This window comes from Rattus norvegicus, chromosome 15 (assembly GCF_036323735.1).
Source record: "Rattus norvegicus strain BN/NHsdMcwi chromosome 15, GRCr8, whole genome shotgun sequence".
Lineage (NCBI taxonomy): Eukaryota > Metazoa > Chordata > Mammalia > Rodentia > Muridae > Rattus > Rattus norvegicus.
In genome coordinates this window covers 102,494,864-102,519,517 of record NC_086033.1, presented here as the reverse complement: position 1 = coordinate 102,519,517, position 24,654 = coordinate 102,494,864, and the positions used below count along the sequence as shown (strand labels likewise).

At 44.2% G+C, this 24,654-nt stretch overlaps 1 protein-coding gene across 6 annotated transcripts in view; it reads left to right on the top strand.

Annotated features, from left to right (window-relative positions):
* The window catches only part of Uggt2 (UDP-glucose glycoprotein glucosyltransferase 2), a 166,053-nt gene that overhangs the window by 126,774 nt on the left and 14,625 nt on the right, over positions 1–24,654 (top strand). For 4 of the 6 annotated variants that reach the window (XM_063274903.1, XM_063274902.1, XM_063274905.1 and 1 more), the window contains 7 exons: positions 608–692; positions 3,647–3,729; positions 8,116–8,211; positions 9,083–9,167; positions 11,531–11,713; positions 15,001–15,161; positions 16,059–16,173. In XM_063274903.1, coding sequence (XP_063130973.1) covers positions 608–692; positions 3,647–3,729; positions 8,116–8,211; positions 9,083–9,167; positions 11,531–11,713; positions 15,001–15,161; positions 16,059–16,173 — 808 coding nt within the window. The other 2 variants (XM_063274904.1, XM_063274906.1) reach the window with 2 other exon arrangements.

The window sequence follows — 24,654 nt, the reverse complement described above, 5'->3', positions numbered from 1 at the left end:
AGCTTCAAAAGAAGAATACATAAATAAATAAACCTGCTGTAATTTCCCTTTATGTAATGATTTTAATCGATTTTTGAAAACTATGTTTTTGTAGTGATTGTTTTTAGAGACTATGTAACTTGTGACTATGAGGTAATTTTCTTCTTACACAGAAAACTCTGTCTTAGGTAGTATAAAATGCTAAGAAGAACAATAAAGTTGTTAGAGTCCACTTTGCTTCATCACCCAGTGTGTGCGTATGTGTGTGCGTGCGTGTGTGTGTGTGCGTGCGTGTGCGTGTAACTTTCCCCCCTTTCATGTCCCTAATCATTAGCTGCCATAGGCAGCAGCCTCCACCCCCTATCTGTTGCTCTCTGAAGCAACCCCTGTCAGCTGTTATTAACACCAACCCCAATCATGGATTCCACACTCACCCTGTGATACTGAAGCTTTGACAGATAATCTTAATTTCTAGTAATAAAACCTTAATTAATTATCTAATTTTATTAGTTTAGTATATATAAATTGATCATATGACACAAACAATTTTATTGTAAAGGAACTGTTTATATAATCAGAATTATAATGTCTTCTTGAGTAACCTGTGGACATTTGTGTTCTGCGTTAGGCATGAAGGAGCAGACTCTGAGACTGACGTAGGCAATGTCATTGTCGTGTTAAATACTTTCAAGAGCAAGATTCTGAAAGTGCAGGTATGTGAGGCTGACGCCTTTATACACCTTAATGAGCACCATTTTCCTCTTAATTTGGTTTTTATATCAACTAAAAATTTGTTTCCTGAATTCTTGCGTCGTAACTCAGCAGAAAGAAGAAAACGTTAAGGCTATGAAGGGGAGCTTTCAGACAAAATAAATGGGGTTTGTTTTGTAGATTTTGTTATATTAGAATATTTACTATTTCTACAACCAGATAGGGCAGCACATCAGCCTCTGTGGGTGAGCCAGGGGCACAGGTTGAAAGGTTGGCCCTGAAAAGAAAAGATAACGTTTTGTTCCTTAGGGACAGAGAACCGGTGTTGTATTGTTCTGGCTGGTTGGGTTTGGTTTGGTCTGGTTGTTTTGGTTTAGTTGGTTTGGTTGGTTTAGTTTGTTTTGGTTCGGTTGGTTTGGTGGTTTGGTTTGGTTTGGTTTTGAGATTGCGTCTCATATATAGCCCTGGCTAGTGCATAATTTGCTGTGTAGCCCTGGCTGACCTTAAATTCAATGAGGTCCTCCTGCCTCTGTTACCTGAGAATCTTCTGTCCCTTGTCCCTTTCCCTCCCTCATTAACCACCTCACAGAACTTTTATGTTGTTTTTAATATAGACATAGAATTTTAACAAAAACCTTTTGAAAGATGTATTATTTTTAATTACATGTGTCTGTTTCACAATCGAGGCATGTGAATGTGAGCAAATGCCTGCACCCCTGCAGTTGTAGACAGGGCAGAAGCACTGCACCCCTGCAGTTGTAGGCAGGGCAGAAGCACTGCACCCCTGCAGTTGTAGGCAGGGCAGAGGCACTGCACCCCTACAGTTGTAGGCAGGGCAGAGGCACCGCACCCCTGCAGTTGTAGGAAGAGGCAGAGGCACCGCACCCCTGCAGTTGTAGGCAGAGGCAGAGGCAGAGGCACTGCACCCCTGCAGTTGTAGGCAGGGAGAGGCACCGCACCCCTGCAGTTGTAGGCAGAGGCAGAGGCACCGCACCCCTGCAGTTGTAGGCAGAGGCAGAGGCACTGCACCCCTGCAGTTGTAGGCAGAGGCAGAGGCACTGCACCCCTGCAGTTGTAGGCAGAGGCAGAGGCACTGCACCCCTGCAGTTGTAGGCAGGGAGAGGCACCGCACCCCTGCAGTTGTAGGCAGAGGCAGAGGCACCGCACCCCTGCAGTTGTAGGCAGAGGCAGAGGCACCGCACCCCTGCAGTTGTAGGCAGAGGCAGAGGCACTGCACCCCTGCAGTTGTAGGCAGAGGCAGAGGCACTGCACCCCTACAGTTGTAGGCAGAGGCAGAGGCACCGCACCCCTGCAGTTGTAGGAAGCTGCACTTTTGCCCTTTCTTGTATGGCCTCCTCTTCTGAAAGGTTTATATTTTAAATTCTAATATTATCCTTGTTATCAAAAGACGAGGGATGGAGGAAAAAGGAAGGGAGGGAGAATGGAGGGGAAATGAAAAGGAGTTTTTAACCGTGGTGAGCATAGTTCCTCCTGTGAGTGAACTCCTGCTTAGAACTGGTGAGATGTGGCTGACAGACTGAGGACCTGACAGTGAGGGTAGCGTGCACAAAGCTCCCTGACGAGGAGGGCGCTGCTCACCAGGACATGCAGCACCTGAGCTGCCATTCTGACTTAGTTTACACTGAGGCCAATACAAATTAAAATACAAGAGCTACATAAAGTAATATTTTCTTATAATACTACTTCATCAGCATAAGGGTGAGACATAATAAATTTCTTTCATTAGCCCAAATTTTTATCATCAAATAATCCAGGGAATTATTAACCTTCAACTGATACTAAACTAAAGCCTGATGCATGTGATATACAGCTATCTGGCATAAATATCCATACATTTCTGGAATAAGATTACAATGAACTGCAAGTCAGATTTTTCTAGAAGCCAGCACATGGCAAAAACAAAAAACAAACAAAAAAGTCACATTCAGATTCCACATATGAGAATTCTTGATAAAGGGTCTGAAATGATTGTGCTTACATAAATAATAAGCATCCTTGAATATAGATTCCTATTTTTAAAAATCTAGCAGGGTTAGAAATCTATGTGATATTAGGTTTGTATTTTAAAGAGAGCCTTTGAAACTGAGGAATAGAACACCAAGGCTAAGAATTCGGTGACTGGAGACTAGAGAGACTTCCCAGCAGTTAAAGGCACTTGGTGCTCTTGCAAAAGAACTGGGAGCTGTTTCCTGCACCCACATCAGTTGGTCCTAACTCCCAGTTCCAGGTTATCCAATGCCTGCTGGCCTTCTGGGTGAACTACCAGGGTGTGGCGCATATATATATATATATATATATACATATATATATATATATATGTGTGTGTGTGTGTGTGTATGTGTATGTATATGTATATATGCATGTATATATATGCATGTATAACCTCATGCAAGCACACACGCATGCATACACTCGCATACAGACACATAAATAACATTTAAAAACAAAATAATGTACTGGCTTGCTTGCATGTGCTTGTGGAAAGAGCAAAATGCAAGACAGATAATTACATTTTACTTAACTAGAGAAATATTTCTTTTGTCTGCAAATACCAAAGTGAGAGTCAGAGAGTAGGAAGGAAGAGCTATTAGCACACTTGTCATAGTGTGCGAGAAACTGATAAAGTTGTTGGAGAGGGTTTTAAGAGTGTTTGTTGCAAATGTACTGAAAAATAAAGAGAAATAAAAAAGGGTATTACCACAGGAAGAGGAAGGAGAACTATCATTACAAAGAATAAATAATTCTCAAGCCAGTAGTAAGTTGGTAAAATCTTAGACCCAAGCGGAAGTGTGTTTGTCAGCACAGAAGTCGCTACCGTTTCTTACGCAATTTTTTTCTGCAGAATTGATGAATTTCTAAAGGTTTCTTGTTTTATATGGCATAGTTTATAATTAACCAGTTAAATTCTAAATGTTCTCTTCGCCATGTTATCCAGGTAAAGAAAAAATCAGGTAAAATTAAAGAAGATGTCCTTGCTGATAAACATGAAGATAGAGGCATGTGGGATTCAATTAAAAGGTAATTATCAATTATCAATAACTGGAAATACTTTAATGACATAACTTGATTGATTACTGAGGAAACTCGCAGGTAACAAAGATCTAAGTAAATAAAGCACAGACTCTCCCTCCTCTGCCAGGAGCCGTAAGAGAGAGACATAAATGCCGACATAAAACCCGGAGCTGGCTGGAGAGAGGCTGATGGGGTGAGAGGAAGAGAAGAGAGCAGTGAGAGCACAGTGTGTACGTGCATAAAGTACCCAGAGATTGATGGCATTTACAGAAGGAAAACCTGGAGCTATAAAATAGCTGAAAACATGTGTGTGTGTGTGTGTGTGTGTGTGTGTGTGTGTGTGTGTGTACCCAAGATCACGACTGGTGGACCTTGAGAGTGGAAGCAAGAATAGACAGCTAGGTTCTGAGAGCCCTCAGGCAGCAGTGAGCACAGCAATACACTCTGGAGGCAGTTTCAGTGGGCAGCTCATTTTAATGGAGAAAGCAAAGGCTGTTTAAACCTTTAGGGGTGAGTAGGGGCTATTGCTGCTGTTGGGGTGAGAATACATCATTCATTGGCTTGGGCCAGAGCACTGGGGATGCCTCATCTGCATAAGGAATTTCAGGTGCTTCTGGACATGACCTTATAAGAGGAAAAGAAGTTTAGTTGGGGATTTAGCTCAGTGGTAGAGAGCTCGCCTAGCAAGCGCAAGGCCCTGGGTTCGGTCCCCAGCTCCGAAAAAAAGAAAAAAAAAAAAAAAAGAACTATACAGAAGTTTAACCTGGGTACCAGGCTTTGTGACCTCCTCCAGTGGGCAAAGGTGGGGACACCAGGCTGTGTGCACCAGAACATGCAAGCCTGAAGTGGGGGTGGTAATCCTGCTCCTGCCAATCTCAGGATGAGATTTCCAGGGTTTGTACACACCACCACCCGACTCTTGCTCCAGGCATACTCCTCCGGGTCCCATGGCTCCCTGACTCCACATACATGCATGTGTGCATACATGTATCTCCAGCTGGAGGAACCGCAGGAAAGACTTCCCAGAGTATGGCTAAGACTCTTCCTACAGGAAAGAGGATGTTCACAGGTCGACGTAGAGTGAAGGTACCTTGGTAGTTGAAGAAACAGTAGGTGTGATCCTCAAAGAGCAGAAGGTCGTCCAGCATGGCTGTCACATGGTGTGTGATAGGACGTGTGTGAGGCATGAGGTTAATTTAGGGCTTTGGGTGTAGTTCTGCAGTAGAATGCTTACCTAGGATGTGTGAAGCCCCAGGTCAATCTCCAGCACCACAAAGGGGCAAGAGGGTGACCAGGAAGAGAAGGTTTGGTTCATAGAATCCAATACTATGTCTAGACATGACAGTGTCATTTGATGGTCTGGTCTGGAAACTTTGTCCATCTCTTAATTCTCCTCCTCCTCTGCCTCCTGTTTCCAGGGAGATTTTTTAAAATAAAGTTTTACTGTCCAGTGGAGAGCAGTTAGCTCTTTGCTAAAATACCAACAAAAGTTCCACAGCTAATCCAGTGCCAAACCATCACCAGGTTTCCCAGGCTGAACTGCATCCTTCAACTGTCCATGGTTGGGTCAGATGCTGTCCTTCAGAGCCTAGAACAGGCCTGTCCCACATGGACCTCCTACAGTGAAAGTGGAGGAAGAGTGGTTCCTCAAAAACACCAACTTGCAGCTAGATTGGGAAAGGAAGGCAGGCTACAAAGGAAGTTGTTTGGTATAGATCAATTTTATGGAGAGTCTGTTGTAGAAATGTGAACCTTCTCTCATTTTGTTCTGTTGCTGTGAAACATCATTATCAAGACTTGAGGAAGGAAGGGCTCCTTCCTTGCACTGCCAGGCCATAGTCCGTCATGAATGGAGCAGGGCAGGAGCTCACACAGGAGCTTGAAGCTGAAACCATGGAGGAACACAATTTGCCGTTTTGTGTTCGTGTTAGCCAGCCTTTCAGGTCTTCCAGTGTGAGGAATGGCACTGCCCACAGTGGGTGGGGTCCTTTTATATCAAATAATAATCAAGATTGTACCCCGTAGACATGCCCACAGGCCAGTCCTTCAATTGAGACTCTGTTCTTAGATGACTATAGTCTGTGACAAGTTTACAGTTAAAGCTAACTAGAACAGAACTTTATTTGAGTTTATAAATGTAAACTTTTGGTCATCTTGATCAAAGATAAGAAACTTTAAGCCAAATAGATTGAACATCCTAAATAAATTTTGTTGTCATGCAGTTAGAAGCACTTCCACCATTTTGGATTTGGCCCAATTCGTGTCTCTTTTTCTATGGCCTACTCTATGTTAACTAGAATTGTATTACTCTCCCATGTAGCCACTCTCTTTTCAGAAATTACAGGAAAAGGGGTTGCAGAATATTTCTAAATTTACTGTTATTGTTGTATGCACGTGGGTGCTTCCCCCTAGTATATCTGCACACTATATGACCCCTGCAAAGGCCAGAGCAGGTGCTGGGTCCCCAGAGATGGAGTCACAGGCACTTGTCACTTACCATGTGGATGCTGGGAACTGAATCTGGATCTGCTGCCAGAGTAGCCAGTGCTCTTGTCCTGACATGACTTTCTTTTTTCATTTTAAAGATTTTATTTTATGTATGTGAGTACACTGCAGCTGTCTTCAGACACACCAGAAGAGGGCATCAGATCTCATTACAGATGGTTGTGAGTCACCATGTGGTTGCTGGGATTGAGCTCAGGACCTCGGGAAGAGCAGTCAGTGCTCTTAACCACTGAGCCATCTCTCCAGCCCCTGATATGACTTTCTAACCCCAAGAAAAACATGTTTTATAAAAGAAGTACTTTTCAAATCTCAGTCACTATCAGTAATATACTTATATAAAACTTAGATTTTTGAGTTATATAAAATAATCAGCATTCAATATATATAATGGATATCCCACATTAATTCATTCAGTTCTTTTGAATTTTTTTGCATTTTTTGTTTGCTTATCTGGTTTCATTGCTTTCTGTTTGTTTGTTTGTTTCCTTTGATTGGAATAGTTTTTCTCCTCACATTCGGATCATGGTTCCCCTCCCTCTACTCCTCCCAGTCTCTCCCCACCTCCTCTCCCATCTGAGCCACTCCCTTTCTGTCTCTCATTAGAAAACAAACAGGCTTCTGGGGGATGATAATAATAAAACAGAAACCTAACACATAGGAATTAGACAAAACAAACAACCGGGAAAAGAGCCCAAGAGCAGACACAGGAACTCAGCCGCTCGTTCACACACAGAGACCCACACAGGCTGTGTGCCACTGCCGCCCCCTCTGTGAACTCTGTGAACTGTGAGCTTTGCCCCTGCTGAATCAGCGGTCTGCTCTCTTAGTGTCCTCCGTCCTCTCTGGCTCTGAGACTCATTTTTTTCTTTTCAGACAAGTTCTCTCACTCACTGTGTGGCAGAGGCAGCCCTTGAACTCATGGCCATCTTCCTAAGCAGTCACTTTTTTTAAAAAAAAGGAGTGTGTGTCATGCTCCCGAGTGTGTGTATGTGTGTATGTGAGTGTGTGTGCGTGCGTGAGTGTGTGTGCGCGTGCGTGCATGCACCACAGGTGTACAGTGTTCTCAGAAGGAAGGAGTCAGATTCCATGAAGCTGGAGTTATGGGTGATTGTAAGTTACCCAGTGTGGGAGCTGGGAACTGAACTCAATAGAGAAGCAGGACGTGCTCCAGCCCACCAAGTAGTAACTTTTGTGTGTGATATTAGATCTGCACAGAGTCAGTCACACTCTGTCCATCAGTATCAGGGTTGTTTTCTGAGGCAGGCAGGGTCTCTCACTGACCAGAGCTCGCTGTGTGTCAGACTTGCTAGCACCAAGCCCCCAGGTTCTGCTTTCGCTTCTGCCCAACCCTGGGATCCCATTGCTTTACCTGGCCAGGGGATCCAAGCCCAGGTCTTCATAGAGCAGAGCAGGCACCATGCCCATTGATTGAATCTTTTTCTCAACCTCTGTAGGCATTTTTAAATAATGTTTTAGAGGAGCGAGCGTGCCCCGTGACCAACATTCACATTCCTGCTCTAGTCCCAGAAACCCTGTTGTCCATAACTAACATTTCTGCTTCCTGAATTGTCTTCCCAGAGTACCAATCCCATTTAGGATCCAGTACGTGAGGTACGAACATGGCAGGCCGTACTCCGTACTCCATTCTCGGTTCTCAAGAGCCCTCAGAAGTCACAAAGTATCACCTAAATATGGAGAATGGAAAAAGTTTGATTTCGTCCCATGTCAAACTTCAAATGAGACCATCACATTTAATATAAATATCTCGTGGTTGTCAGCACAGATGGTTATTAATATAATAGTACTTTGATGCATATTGTTTACATGTATACACTTGTAATATATGATGCACTAAGTGTATCCACCGTCCTGTGTTTTTATTGCAAGCTTCACAGAAAGTCTGCAGAAAGATGGCAGAAAGGACAACAACATCCTAAACATTTTTTCAGTTGCCTCTGGCCATTTATATGAGCGGTTTCTACGGTAAGTGACAGTTTCTAAGACTGTCGGAAAGTTACACATCCACGCAGCTCAGAATTCAACAAAATGAAAGAATGAACTTCCAAAGGAAGTGAGCTTTCTCCCTGTTCCCGCCATGGTATTAGCCTGCCCTCATTCCGGCCTTATTATCGTTACTTATACATTTTGCCAGAGGCCCCTAAAGGAGCAAGTGCACTGTTTCCGTAAGTTCTTCTTATTAATAAATATTACCGAGGCATGCACTAGTCAGCATCGCTTCTTACATGTAAGTTTTAAAATACACTCACAGTTTGTTTGGTTTGATTTAGAATAGTTTTCATTAATGTTAGAAAAATGCATTGTATTTAACAAGATGATAAATAAGAAAAATATATACAGTAAATTTTCCCTTCCCCATGAAGGAATATCATATTTGCAAAAAGAAGGAAGTCAGATAGGAGAAGAAGATAGTATTCAAAATTCAAAGAGTATTTTTCAGAGTTTATATAGAAGGATCACACAGAATGCCTCAGAAATACTTGAATTATGGTCCTGATGATTTGAAGAGTACTTTCAGGGTGCTTGACTCTTCTTTGCTGAGAGGCCTTGATAAAGCAGCCATATGGTGGATGTCCAGCCCTTCCTCTTGAAAGGCCTCCTGTGTATCACGCAGACACAGCCAGAGCTGGGCGTTAGCTCAGTATGGACCACCTCACAGGAGCTTGGCGACATTTGCATCCTTAATCCTTACACACTGCATATCGTAACGCCATAATGCTGGAAAGTGTTCCACTTTAATTCTGCATAATTCACAGTGTGCATTCATACTTCATCACGGAAAGGCCTTTGAAAGGTTGGAGGTTACCTTAGATTTGTTTTCTTGTCTTTTGCGTAGGATTATGATGCTTTCTGTTCTGCGGAACACCAAAACACCAGTGAAGTTCTGGTTCCTGAAGAATTACCTCTCGCCAACATTTAAAGTGAGCACGGTGCTACTTTACAGTGTGGCTGACGCTTGACACTAAATTCTTTGTTGCCACTGTAATCTCTTCAGAGGTTTTCCTCTTCAGTGTGAGGATTTTAGTGTGTGTTCACCAGATGCGGCATGGGGATAGGAAGCCTGGGGACCGAGGTGACAGTCACCGTGTCATCCTCACAGATGACAGCAACCTTGCTGCACTTCGTGGCAATAATAATAATAATAATAATGCCTGTTCAAAATAGTGTTTTCCTTCTGAGGTGCTTTTTCTCTCCGTTTCTCCCTCGGAAGATGCTTTCGTGCAACAGCAAGCAGCGACAAGTGCACAGCACCCCGTGCCTGTGGCTTTGGTCCGCTCTCATTAGAACACGGTTCCTCAGTAGCAGGACCTCCCTCCAGCCCGCAAGGTCACTGTACCAGCTACCTGTCTGCCACAGCTCTACAGCAGCAAGGCAGCAAGCAGTGGGTGTGGCTGGGGCAGGAGGGTGAGCCACAGGTTTGAAGCAGAGAGGTCACCGCTTGAAGTGGCACAAGCCTTTAAACACTGCAAGCCACCTCCCGTGACATACTTCCTCCAAGAGACACATCTCCTAGGCTCCCAAACTGCAGACATGTGACTCTAGGTCATCTTAAAACCTCCACAGACACCTGACTTCCCTCACCGACTGCTAACGCTCTCTTGTCACTGTGAAAGCCACAGGCCACTCATCTGTCACTCTGTCCTCACCTCCATCTTCCCCCCTGGCTCTGCCTTCTGAAGTGAACAACAATTTCATTTCCTTTTCTACCATCATCTCTAAGCTGTAAGGTTTTGGGGAGCACGATTTAGGTGGTATTGGGGGTTGCCACTCACAGCATCCACAGCATATAGCTATGTGCTGTGTGGATTTTTTAATATGTATTGTTGAATATTTGAATTTTTCTAATTGCTTCGTACACTTTATATGAACAAAATTACTTCCAGCAGCTGTCTAAGCCATATTTCAATATTTTAATACATAGATAAAATAGATCCTTATAGAATTAAGAAAATAATTCTTTATATGTAAAATACTTTAAATTTCCAGTATTTAAAAAGTCGGATAAATGATCAAACATTGCCTTTAGGCTCCATTCCCCTGCTGTTCCCAGAGGGTACAGTCCCTGAGGAGGCAAGAACTGGAGGGGGTTATGGAGGGGAAGCAGGGAAGGGCAGGGGAGAGCAGGGGAGGGTAGGGGAGGACAGGGGAGGAGGGAGGGCAGGGGAGGGCAGGGGAGGAGGGAGGGCAGGGCAGGGTAGGGGAGGGTAGGGGAGGAGGGAGGGCAGGGGAGGACAGGGGAGGGTAGGGGAGAGCAGGGGAGGGTGGGGGAGGGCAGGGGAGGAGGGAGGGCAGGGGAGGAGGGAGAGCAGGGGAGGGTAGGGGAGGACAGGGGAGAGCAGGGGAGGGCAGGGGAGGGCAGGGGAGGACAGGGGAGGAGGGAGGACAGGGGAGAGCAGGGGAGGGTGGGGGAGGGCAGGGGAGGAGGGAGGGCAGGGGAGGAGGGAGAGCAGGGGAGGGTAGGGGAGGACAGGGGAGGGCAGGGGAGGGCAGGGGAGGGCAGGGGAGGAGGGAGGACAGGGGAGAGCAGGGGAGAGCAGGGGAGGGTAGGGGAGGGCAGGGGAGGAGGGAGGGCAGGGGAGGAGGGAGAGCAGGGGAGGGTAGGGGAGGACAGGGGAGGGCAGGGGAGGAGGGAGGGCAGGGGAGGGCAGAGGAGGAGGGAGGGCAGGGGAGGTACTGGAGACCTCAGCCAACAGGTGAGCCCAGTGAAAAACAGGTTAAGTGGGGAGAGCAGTGGCTACTTTAACCTTTGGGAAGTGGAGAGAGGCTTTAGGGGTCAGTGTGCTGGGGCTTTGGTGCCTGGACTGCTTCATTGACATTTGGGGAGGTCCGGGTGCTGCCTGACCGGACAGATAAGGAGAGGAGTTTAACCTGGCGCCTCTACCTCACCTCATCTGGTGGCTGCAAAGGTGGGGGGAGTACAGGAGTAGGACTCCTGTGCCTGGGACATGCAGGCCCAGGGCAGGCAGGGAGCAGCCCTCACTCCTGCTGCCTCTGAGACCACGTGTCCAGGGTTAAACATGACTGGAGCACACGCCTGCTTGGGACCAGCCTCTCCCTGTTCCCTGGTTCCCAGGCCCCACACAGCATCTGATCCACCTGCCACCTGGTTCCAAACAGGAAGTGGTCGAGGGGAGGTTTGTGTGTTGCACTCTTACTCCTGTACACACACAAGCGTTCAGTTCGGGAACACGTTATTCGAGGAGTGTGTAGGCAGTCTCCCATTAGTTTATAGTGGTTTACAGTAAGCTTCTTCTGAACGGAATTGCTTGTTGTGTGTGTTTAGGAGGTGATCCCTCACATGGCTAAGGAATATGGATTCCAGTACGAGCTTGTCCAGTACAAGTGGCCCCGCTGGCTGCACCAACAGAGCGAAAAGCAGCGGATCATCTGGGGCTACAAAATCCTTTTCCTCGACGTCCTTTTCCCACTGGCTGTGGACAAGGTCATATTTGTTGATGCTGACCAGGTAAGAAGAGCGATTACTTTCATGCTAAACTTGCTTTGCATCTAACTGAACATGAACACAGGGATTCACATTGCTCATTTACTGTCACTGTTGCTTCTTAAACATACAAGACATACTTGTTATATCCACTAAGTACCTTGCGCTTACAAGCACACTGGCAGAACATCGGCAGACTTGAGGGTGTGACAAGAAGTGTAGGACATGGCAGTTCCTATCTGAAACAGCCATCATTGTCGTGTAGTTTGGCAAGTAAAAGCAAGACGTGTGTGTATTAGTCGTTATAAAACAGTTGCATGCACCTGTGCGGGGGTGAGGGCGTTTTCTTCTGAGCTGCTGTCTTGCTGGGATGAGAAGTGTAGCTTTGAACATGACCCTTCTGTCCTGGGCCCACTATCAACAATTTAACAGTGAGGCCATCAAGTTTCCATATGTCTGTAACTTACTTAAAGAAAGGCTCTAAATTTGGGTAGAAAAAAATTAAAAGCCACCTTAATTTCAAACCCTGTATCTATAAAAGCTATGGATTTCCGTTTAGCTCATGTCAGGACCTTTTCATCATTAATCCTGAAAGTATGTGGAAAATGTACGGAATTTCTGATACACTAACTTGTAAGTGTAAGTGTGTATAAAGTAAATGCACATGGTACAATTTACATATCAAGGACAAAAGTGCATTATTTTCAAGTTCTCTATCAGAATTTGTTTATAGGCAGTGAGTGGGGCAACATCTCTTTGTAAGTCCAGCTCTTGAGAGAGAGGCAGGAGGACAATGAGCTCAATGCTGGACCCTCTGGAAACAGAAGACAAGGTTGGGAGGTGTTGGGGGGGGCACCTGCAGGGAATAGAGCAGGCAAAGAGAGAGGGAGGTTAGGGAGCCTCATCAGTGGGGGAGGGGAGAGCAGCAGCAGAGGGAGAGGGTAAGACTTGGTCTTAGTGTGTTTTAGTAGCTGACCTGCCTTCTGAGCTGCTCTGAGGTGAGAAACTGTTTTGTGCTTCATTGTAAAACAGCAGGGGATTAAATGAAAGAATTTATTGCTGGTGCTCCTTTCTTGGAGTCAGCCAAAAACCTCTCTGGCTGAGCTGGTTAACTCTTTGTGAACCAGAGAGGAAGGAAAGAAAAATAATTAGGATGCTGTGTAGAGGCAAATATGCACAGACACATATACATTCAAATAGTCATACTCCCCACACTCTGGCCGGGCCAGACTCACAGTCAGCTCCACACAGATTCATGCATGCTTACACACATACACATATACCTGCACACGAACATACAGACAGACAGACATGCTCACTGGATGAATGGATGGATGGATGGATGGATGGATGGATGATGGATGGATGGATGGATGGATGGATGGATGGATGATGGATGGATGGATGGGTGGATGGATGGATGGGTGGGTGGATGGATGGGAGGGTGGGTGGATGGATGGGAGGGTGGGTGGGTGGGTAGATGGATGATGGATGGATGGGTGGATGGAAGGGTGGGTGGGTGGATGGATGGATGGATGATGGATGGATGGGTGGGTGGATGGATGGGTGGGTGGGTGGGTGGATGGATGGGAGGGTGGGTGGATTGGTGGGTAGGTGGAAGGGTGGGTGGGTGGATGGATGGATGGGCCAAGCTCCCCAAGCCATACCAACAACTTTATTACTTTTCTCTGACAAAAAGTTCTTTAGAAAATCACCTCAGAGATAAAATGTTTGATAGAATGTTGATACTAAGTTCAATGTAGTGTTTCATTATAATATACTCATTAGAAGTTTAAAGCAACAGTTCTGTCATGGCCTTGCCTTATCATAGTACACACCTGTGCCTTTATACTTGGATGGACCTAAATGTTTTTCCTTGAACACAAATTTGTCCCAAATCTATTTCTCTTTTTAGAGTGATTATGAAAGCTCATTGCATTTCTTACTATACAGACTTTACCTACTCTTCTGAGGAATGGGGACATTCTATTCTTGATTCTAACTTCATTACATCTTTCTAGCAACTAAGACCATTTCTAAAAACTTTCTTCCTAAAATTATTTGAATCATGTCAGGAATTCTATAGAATTATTATCTATTTGTCTATATAGCATCACTACAAGATAGTGCATCTTCATAGGTCTGCAGAAATCTGCTCATTAGGGTGGGTCAGTACCTAGTGAGCATTATATATGTGATAACAACAGGAAAGGCACATTAACAGCAGGAATCTTCCCTGAAATGAATTCCCCTGGTCCGTGCCTGTAGGAGCAAATCCATCGTAGATTCTATTCCAAGACAGACTCACCTCAGGAAGATCACCTGCAGGTTTTTAGCTTCTCCTTTGGCTCCTGACAGGAAATAAGGACATGACTTACCCTCCTATGCTATTACTCTGTTCCAGGTTGATTTTGAGCATTGGTACAAACGTTACTGCAGGGAAGGCAAGTGTAGTATAAGCCCTGCCATGAATACTGAGTTAGTAAAACCCTCCTGAGGGCCGTGGAGATGGCTCCACAGGCAAAGGCTCTGCTTGCCTGACTAACCTAGCATGACCTGTTCAATCCCTGAAACCCAACAAAACTGGAAGGATGACCTCCATCCTCAGGCAGACCCATGCAGAAGATCACACTCAGTCTGGGGGAAGAAAACTTCAAAGAGATTAAGATTTTAACATAAAGTTCTCTCACCTTCGCTCAGCATTTTCACTAGTATTCTTCAAGCAGGCTTGAGACAATTAAGTAAAACAGGGCTGGAGAGAGGGCTCACCCACAGTCAACAACTCCACTTCCTGGGGAGCCAGTGCCCTCTTCTGGCCTCTGTGGGCATTGCTCAACATGGCACAGACACAACTTGCAGTCATACACATTAAATAAATGTTTTTTTAAAAAAAATGAAAACTTAAAACTAGTTAACGTTTTCATTTAAGCTACTCTTCAAATCAAGACTGACTTTATTATTCAAATTCATATTTTCCAATATACATTCATACATTGAGGAACTAAGTGTCATGCGCTTTAGTGATAGTTAACCCCTTCCCAAATCGTGTTCTATAAACTAGCTTGCCTATAAATGATATGACTATGTATTCCTACTGGCAAGACCACAGTTATACAGGTAAGGAACATAAAGTTTATGTTTCTTTTAATTTGTAAGAACAAGGAAGAAAAACCACTGTGTGGTAAATTCACGTTGTATGCTGGTGTGTGGAAGACCACCTTCCATTACTGTGCACTGAGGTGATAACTGGAAACTCCCATGGAAAGCGTGCACGCTGCTGTGCCCTGAACAGAGACACTCTTCTTCCTCAGATCGTGAGGCATGACCTGACAGAACTTCGAGACTTTGATCTGGATGGAGCTCCTTACGGATATACTCCGTTCTGTGATAGCCGCACTGAAATGGATGGATACCGTTTCTGGAAGACGGGATACTGGGCATCACATCTCGTAAAAAGGAAATACCATATCAGGTAAGGCAGTGCGTGTCCTCTGCATGAGTGACTAGCATGTACATTCACACTCAGAGCTGAGTGTGTGCATGTGTGAAGTCCCTGGTGTACATGAACTCATAAGAGTTCCCTCGCCATCCCCATACCCTGCGGTCTCTGCGTCATAGGTATGCAAACTGAGGCAGCCCACACTCGGTGACTTGCGCAGGCTTTCCTTGCCCAGTACTTAGTTGAACCATGAGTTGGAACCAAATGATAGAGTTCAGGAGTGTGCACCTAAGTGCTGCAAGAAGTAGGTTTGGTTTGTCCAAAACCAAGTGCAGATGCTGTCTTCTAACAGTCACTGGTTTGTAGGGGTATGACTTCCATGAAAACTTGGAAATGTTTGAGATGACCCTAAAATATATAGGTATTGCCATAGTTCTAAAAGACCGCAAAGTCTGCAAAAATACCAGAACATTGGACTCAAATGTATAAAGAAATATGTTAGGTTCTAAGGTACCTGTGCTGGTTTGCTTTCTATTGCTATGGTAAACACCATAACTAAAAGCTCCTTAAGGAAGAAAGAAAGGGGTGTGTTTGATCTTGCTGCTTCCAGTCCATCATAAAGGGAAGTCTGGACAGGAACTGCAGCAGAGAAACACTGCTTCCTAGCTCACGAGCCACAGCTTGGCTGTATACCCTCCCGCACAGGGGCAGCACCACCACAGGGCTGGACACCCTCCATCAATCATCAGACTCACTCACAGGCTACTAGAGGCAAGCTCTCTGCCATTCCTTCTCCCCAGGGGACTCTCGCTTGTCCCAGGCTGACCACAGAACTAAACAGCACAGCCCGTGTGGTCCTCCGCTGCTATGAACAACCCCTGCAGGAGAGCCACATACACACAGACTGTTAAGGAGTGTTCCCTTTTACAGCGCCTTATACGTGGTGGATCTTAAGAAGTTCAGGAGAATTTCAGCAGGTGACAGGCTCCGGGGCCAGTACCAAGCTCTTAGCCAAGATCCAAATAGTCTTTCAAACCTAGATCAGGTAAGTAAACGTTTATGACAAATATATTTTAATGACTAAATATACATTTGTATATAATCTGTTTCAATATCCTTCATACAAAGTTGTTTCTTTAACACATCTTTTTCAATCTTGTCCTGTTCATGCAAATACCTCATTTTGCTCAGAATTTCCTATTTGAAGCTCAGTATTTCTTCTAGCACTATTCTCACTTTTCCCTTCCCAAATCTACCCCTTCTTCTCTGTGGCCTGTCTCACTTCCTTCTCTGCGGCCTGTGTCATTTCCCTCTCTGAGACTTGTCCCATTTCCTTCTCTAAGACATGTCTCACTTCCCTCTTTGTGGCCTGTGTCATTTCCCTCTCTGAGACCTGTCTCACTTCCTTCTCTGTGGCCTGTGTCATTTCCCTCTCTGAGACCTGTCTCATTTCCCTCTCTGTGGCCTGTGTCATTTCCCTCTCTGAGACCTGTCTCACTTCCTTCTCTGTGGCCTGTGTCATTTCCCTCTCTGAGACCTGTCTCACTTCCCTCTCTGAGACCTGTCTCACTTCCCTCTCTGTGGCCCGTCTCACTTCCCTCTCTGAGACCTGTCTCACTTCCTTCTCTGTGGCCTGTGTCATTTCCCTCTCTGAGACCTGTCTCACTTCCTTCTCTGTGGCCTGTGTCACTTCCTTCTCTGAGACCTGTCTCACTTCCCTCTCTGAGACCTGTCTCACTTCCCTCTCTGAGACCTGTCTCACTTCCCTCTCTGTGGCCCGTCTCACTTCCCTCTCTGAGACCTGTCTCACTTCCTTCTCTGTGGCCTGTCTCACTTCCTTCTCTGTGGCCCGTGTCACTTCCTTCTCTGTGGCCCGTCTCACTTCCTTCTCTGTGGCCTGTCTCACTTACCTCTCTGAGACCTGTCCCATTTAGTTGCCTTACTTCATTCGAGTCATGGCATACAGTCCTTCACATGCAGGCAAGCCCCTCTTCCTCTTATCTCTTGTGTGCTCGTTCATCTTCAGTAAAACTCATTCTCCAGTGTCTACCTGTAAAGTGGGAATTTCTGGTTTCTTTGGAGACTCGGGGATAATGATGTTTTGCAGGGGCCGACAGGTGAAGGAGCAGTTTGCTGAAGCAGACACAGGTGTAAGGATGATGTTTAGAAAGAATATAGAGGACCCTTCCGGTTTGTGCCTCTACCCGGAGCTGACCTGGGTCCACAACTCTCTGAACCCAAATCCCCTGGAGGAAAGAGCTGGATTTCCATAAGTGCAGACAGTTCAGAGAGCTCAGGGGGAGACCACTAGTCCTAGCCCAAGAGGAACCCTCCTGGAGCCCTCGGGACACACAAACACAGGAACACTCTGGGACAGGACGCTTCCAGTTTCTGCCTGTGCCCAGAGGTAACCCAGTGACATAGCTCTATGTACCCAGAACCCACTGGGAGAAAGCAGGTCTACAGGAGTGCTGACACACAGGCTTATAGGAGGGTCAAGCCACTGTCAGAGACAGCGAGACCAGCTACCACCAGAGACAACCTGATGGCGAGAGGCAAGCACAGGAACCTAAGCAACAGAAATCAAGACTACATGGCATCATGAGAGCCCAGTTCTCCTACCAAAGCAAATACTGGATATCCAAACCCACCAGAAAAGCAAAATATGGATTTAAAATCACATCTCATGATGATGATGGAGGACTTGAAGAAGGAGATAACTGCCTTAAAGAAATACAAAAAAAATTACAGGTAAACAAGTAGAAGCCCTTAAAGAGGAAATAAAAATATCCCTTAAAGAACTATAGGAAAACACAACCAAACAGGTGAAGGAATTGGACAACACCAACCAGGATTTAAAAATGGAAATAAAAACAGTAAAGAAACCACAAAGGGAGACAACCCTGGATATAGAAAACCTAAGGAAGAGACAAGGAGTTGTAGATACAAGCATCACCAACAAAATACAAGAGATAGAAGACAGAATCTCAGGGACAGAAGATACCATAGAAATCATCGACACAACTGTCAAAGATAATGTAAAACGGAAAAAGCTCCTAGCCCAAAACATCCAGGAAATCCAGGATAGAATGAGAAGATCAAACCCAAGGATAATAGATATAGAAGAGAGCAAAGAGTTCCAATTAAAGCACCATGAAATACCTTCAACAAAATTATAGAAGAAAACATCCCTAATCTAAGAAAGAAATGCCCATAAACATACAAGAAGCCTAGAACTTAAACAGATTGGACCAGAAAAGAAATTCCTCCTGTTACATAATAGTCAAAACACCAAATACATGAAACAAAAAAAAGAATATTAAAAAGAGTTGGGGGGGGGGGTTGGGGATTTAGCTCAGTGGTAGAGCGCTTGCCTAGGAAACGCAAAGCCCTGGGTTCAGTCCCCAGCTCCGAAAAAAAGAAAAGAAAAAAAAAAAGAGTAAGGGGAAAAGTTTAAGTAACATATAAAGGCAGACCTATCAAAATTATGTCAGACTTCTTACCAGAGACTATGAAAGCCAAAAGATCCTGGGCAGATGTCATACAGACCCTAAGAGAACACAAATGCCAAAACCGACTACTATATCCAGGAAAACTCTCAATTAACATAGATGGAGAAACCAGGATATTCTATGACAAAACCTAATTTACACAATATCTTTCCACAAATCCAGTCCTACAAAGGATAATAGATGGAAAACACCAACACAAGGAGGAAAACTGCACCCTAGAAAAAGCGAAACAGTAATCTTCTTGCAACAAACCAAAAAGAAGAGAGACACACAAACTTAATTCCATCTCTAACAACAAAAAGAACAGGAAACAACAAACACTATTCTGTAATATCTCTTAAAATCAATGGAATCATTCTCCAATAAAAAGACATAAACTAACAGACTGGATATCTAAAGAAGACCCAGCATTTTGCTGCAAACAGGAAACACCCCTCAGAGACAAAGACAGACAATACCTCAGAGTAAAAGGTTGGAAAACAATTTTTCAAGCAAATGATCCCAAGAAACAAGCTGGAGTAGCCATTCTAATATGGAATAAAATCCACTTTCAACCAAAAGTTACCAAAAAGATAAGGAAGGACACTTCATATTTATAAAGGAAAAATCCAGAAAGATGAACTCCAATTCTGAATATCTATGCTCCAAATACAAGGTCACCTATATTCATAAAAGAAACCTTACTGAAGCTCAGAGTACACATTGCACCTCACACAATAATAGTGGGAGATTTCAACACCCCACTCTCATCAATTCACTGAACATGGATATGTAAACAATCTTTGGAGCAGAGACTGAGGGAATGGCCATTCAGAGCCTGCCCTACATGGGGATACAACACACACACACACACACACAGAGCCATCAAAACTAGATAAGATTGATGAAGCTAAGAAGTTCATGCTGACAGGAGCCTGATATAGGCTGTCTCCTGAGAGATTCTGCCAGAGCATGACAAATACAGAGGTGAATGCTAGCAGCAAACCATTGAACTGAGAACGGGATTCCTGTTGGAGGAATTAGAGAAAGAGCTGAAGGGGCTTGCAACCCCATAAGAACAACAATACCAACCAACCAGAGCTCTCAAGGACTAAACCACCATCCACAGAGTACACATGAACCAACCCACAGCTCCAGCAGCATATGTAGTAGAGGATGGCCTTGTTGAGCATCAATGAGAGCAGAAGCCCTTGGTCCTGCCAAGGCTGGACCACCCCCCAGTGTAGGGAAATGTTGGGGGTGGGGAGAGGGGGTCGTTGGGGAGAGTAACACCCTTATAGGAAAAGGGGAGGGGGATGGGATAGGAGGCTTAGGTCTGGGAAACTGGGAAAGGGAATAACATTTGAAATGTAAATAAAAGATTATCCAATTAAAAACTGTGAAAGAAAAAAAAAGCTAAATCAGGATCAGATAAACCATCTAAACAATCCCATAATTCCTAAAGAAATAGAGGCAGTTATTAAAAGTCTCCCAACCAAAAAAAGCAAAGGACCAGATGGGTTTAGTGTAGAATTCTATCAGACCGTCATAGAAGAAGTAATAGTAATACAGTCCAAACTATTCCACAAAATAAAAACAGAAGGAACACTACCCAATTCCTTCTATAAATCCACAATTACACATATACCTAAACCACAGAGACCCTACAAAGAAAGAGAATTCCCTTATGAATATCAATGCAAAAATACTCAATAAAATTCTCGCAAACCAAATCCAAGAACACATCAAAACAATCATCCATCATGATCAAGTAGGCTTCATACCAGGGATTCAGGGAAGGTACAATATATGGAAATTTGTCAACCTAATCCACTATGTAAACAAACTCAAAGAAAAAAAACACATGATCATCTCATTAGATGTTGAGAAAAAAATTGACAAAATTCAACACTCCTTCATTTTAAAAGTTCTGGTAAGTTCAGGAATTCAAGGCCCATACCTAAACAGAGTAAAACCAATAGACAGCAAACCAGTAGCCAACATCAAACTAAATAGAAAGAAACTTGAAGCATTCCCACTAAAATCAGGGACTAGACAAGACTGCCCACTTTCTCCCTACTTATTCAATATAGTACTCGAAGTCCTAGCCAGAGCAGTCAGACAACAAAAAGAGTTCAAAGAGATACAAATTGGAAAGGAAGAAGTCAAAATATAACTATTTGCAGATGATATGATAGTATACTTAAATAACCTCAAAAATTCCTCATGAGAAATCCTAAACCTGAAAAACAACTTCAGCAAAGTGGCTGGATATAAAATTAACTCAAACAAATCAGTGGCCTTCCTCTACTCAAGGGATAAATGAGCTGAGAAAGAAATTAGGGAAATGACACCCTTCACAATTGTCCCAAATAATATAACATACCTTGGTGTGACTCTAACCAAGCAAGTGAAAGATCTGCATGATGAGAACTTCAAGTCTCTGAAGAAAGAAATTGAAGATCTCAGAAGATAGAAAGCTCTCCCATGCTCATGGATTGGCAGAATTAACATGCCAATCCATGTTAATAATAATGTAAAAATGGCCATTTTGCCAAAAGCAATCCTCAGATTTTGCCAATGCAATCCCCATCAAAATTCCAACTCAATTCTTCATAGAGTTAGAAAGAGCAATTTGCAAATTCATTTGGAATAACAAAAAACCCAGGATACCAAAACTATTCCCAACAATTAAAGAACTTGTGGGGGAATCACCATCCCTGACCTCAAGCATTATTACAGAGCAATAGTGATAAAAATAAATTACGGTATTGGTACAGAGACAGGCAGGTAGATCAGTGGAATAAGATCACTTACCCAGAAATTAACCCACATACCTATTGTCACTTGATCTTTGAAAAGGAGCTAAACCAGCAATGGAAAAAGTATAGCATTTTCGACAAATGGTGCTGGTTCAACTGGAGGTCAGCATGTAGAAGAATGCAAATTGATCCTTTCTTATCTCCTTGTACAAAGCTCAAGTCCAAGTGGATCACAGAACTCCACATAAAACCAGATACACTCAAACTAATAGAAGAAAATGTGGGGAAGAGCCTTGAATACATGGGCGCTGGGGAAAATTTCTTGAACAGAACACCAATAGCTTATGGTCTAGGATCAAGAATCAACAAATGGCACCTCATAAAATTGCAAAGCTTCTGTAAGGCAAAGGACACTGTCATTAGGACAAAACAGCAACAAACAGATTGGGAAAAGATCTTTACCAATCCTACATCTGATAGAGGGCTAATATCCAATATATAGATAAAGAACTCAAGAACTCCAGCGAGCCAAATACCCCTATTAAAAAATGAGGTACAGAGCTAAACAAAGAATTCTCAGCTGAGGAATGCCGAATGGCTGAGAAGCAACTAAAGAAATGTTCAACATCCTTAGTCATCAGTGAAATGTAAATCAAAACAACCCTGAGATTCCGCCTCAACCAGTCAGAATGGCTAAGATAAAAAACTCAGGTGACAACAGATGCTGACAAAGATGTGCAGAAAGAGGAACACTCCTCCATTTTTGGTAAGATTGCAGACTGGTACAACCACTGTGGAAATCAGTCTGGAGGTTCCTTAGAAAATTGGACATAGTTCTACCTAAGGACCCAGCTATACCACTCCTGGGCATATACCCAAGTGATGCTCCAACATAAAAGAAAGACACAGACACATGATCCACTATGTTCATAGCGGCCTTATTTACAATAGCCAGAAGCTGGAAAGAACCCAGATGTCCTTCAACAAAGGAATGGATTCAGAAAATGTGGTATATTTATACAACAGAGTACTACTCAGCTATCAAAAACAATGACTACATGAAATTCTTAGACAAATGGATGGAACTAGAAAATCTTATCCTAAGTTAGGTAACCCAGTCACACACACACAAACCACACATGAGATGTAGTCACTGATAAGTGGATTTTAAACCAAAAGCTCAAATTATCCCAAGATACAATCCACAGACCACATGAAGCTCAAGAAGAAGGATGACCAAAGTGCAGATGCTTCAATCCTACTTAAAAGGGAGAAAAATATCCATAGGAGGAGATATGGAGACAAGGTTTGGAGCAGAGACTGAAGAAAAGGCCATTCAGAGCCTGCCCTCCACCTGGTGATCCAGCCCATATACAGCCACCAAACCCAGACAATAGTGCTGATGCCAAGAAGTGCATACTGACAGGAGCCTGATAATAGCTGTCTCCTGAGAGGCTCTGCCAGAGCCTGACAAATACAGAGGCAGATGCTCACAGCCAATCATTGACCTGAGTTAGAGTTCCCATTGGAGTCCCCATTGGAGGAGTTAGAGAAAGGATTGAAGGAGCTGAAGGGGCTTGCAACCCCATAAGAACAACACCACTAACCAACCAGAGCTCCCAGGGACTAAACCACCATCCAGAGAGTACAAATGGACAGACCCATGACTCCAGCTGCATAGGTAGCAGAGGATGGCTTTGTTGGGCATCAATGAGAGGAGAAGTCCTTGGTCCTGACAAGGCTGGACCCCCCAGTGTAGGGGAATGTCAGGGTGGGGAGGTGGGAAGGGTAGGTGGTTGGGGAGGAGGAACACCCTTAGAGAAGAAGGGGAAGGAGGGATGGGATCGGGGTTTATGAACGGGAATGGGGATAACATTTGAAATGTAAATAAAAAATATCCAATAAAAATTTTTTTAAAAAGAAAGACTATAACTCTGACCCCGCAGACAGTGGGAGCTCAAGCTTTGCTCCCCCCTACCCAAGTCTTCTGGTGATGCACATGCACTGGCTCACCCTGCACTGCTGGCCTTTGCTTGAGCTTCTAGCTGCTGTCCCGCACTTGGACCAATTGGCAGTCCTCTCAGGTTGCTCTGGACTGACCTGCCCTTGCTGGATGGTGTCTGCCAAGTGGACTGGTCTGCATCTGGTGATCCCTGTGTGGTGTTTGTTAGTGGGCTGGACTGAGAAGAACGGAGATTAGAATCTTCCCAAAGAACTATGTCTAAGTGGGTCCACTTCCCCGGCCGGTGTCCTAATAACCTTTCTTTCCCCTACCTCTGGTAGGTGGGGGACTAGAGGAGAGGTCTAACCCTTATTAAAAAGTAGACTGTGAAAAATATGTAATTATTTACTTGACAAGCACCTTTCCCTTGCATTCCATTAAATTATTGATTATTGTTCCAAAATATTTCAGATAATTTAAACAGAAATGAAAGATAGTACAGCCAAAAATCCTTACTATTTCTGTTTACAAAAACTATTCATATTGTTTAGAATGCTTTAATTCTGGTTGCAGTATATGTATATATGTGTGTATACATATTTGTGTGTGATTGATTTTTGGAGAAAAAGTAAAATGGGAAACATGGTAGGAAGGGGTTCCGAATGGCCAGTGAGGTCTGGGGTTTTCAGTGTAGAGTAGGCTTGTTCCTGTGAAGGCAGTGTCTGAATGTGTTTCCTATGGAGGCCAAAGCATTTCTCATACTTCTATTCCCAATGCTGAAAGTGGGCATTTTGTGTTTGAGGAATGTAAGAAGTTTGCTTATTTTGAGATTAAGGGCATACCTACTGTCCTTGTGTTACCCGTAGTCTTGTACATGAATGTTCATAGCTTTATTCTCAGCAGAGAGAACCCAGAGACCATTTTGTATTAGCTATCTATTGGTAATAACACTGTACTGTACATCCTAGTAGAAGAAAGGCTTTCTGTGTGTCAGGAACCTGCAGCAGGCATTGCTGGATGCTCTGCTGTGCCTCTCCGCATCGACTCTGTTGCCTGACATCAAGAGGCATCTTCAAAGCCACTGCACTGCATACTCATTGGCTGCCTGTGGGCTGTAAGCAGTGTTTGCCAGATGGCCTTATCACTAGGACATGGGGAGGTCAGAGAAAGAGGGGAGACCAACAGAGATGAGGTCACAGACTAGAATGGTCTTGGTTCTGTTGCTTTAACACAGTAATTTACATGTTAGTGGGACTCAGTGAGGTGTTTTCAACAATGTATGGTGATACCTTACCGGCTGCCCTGCCTGTCTCTTCACATTTGCCCTCTCC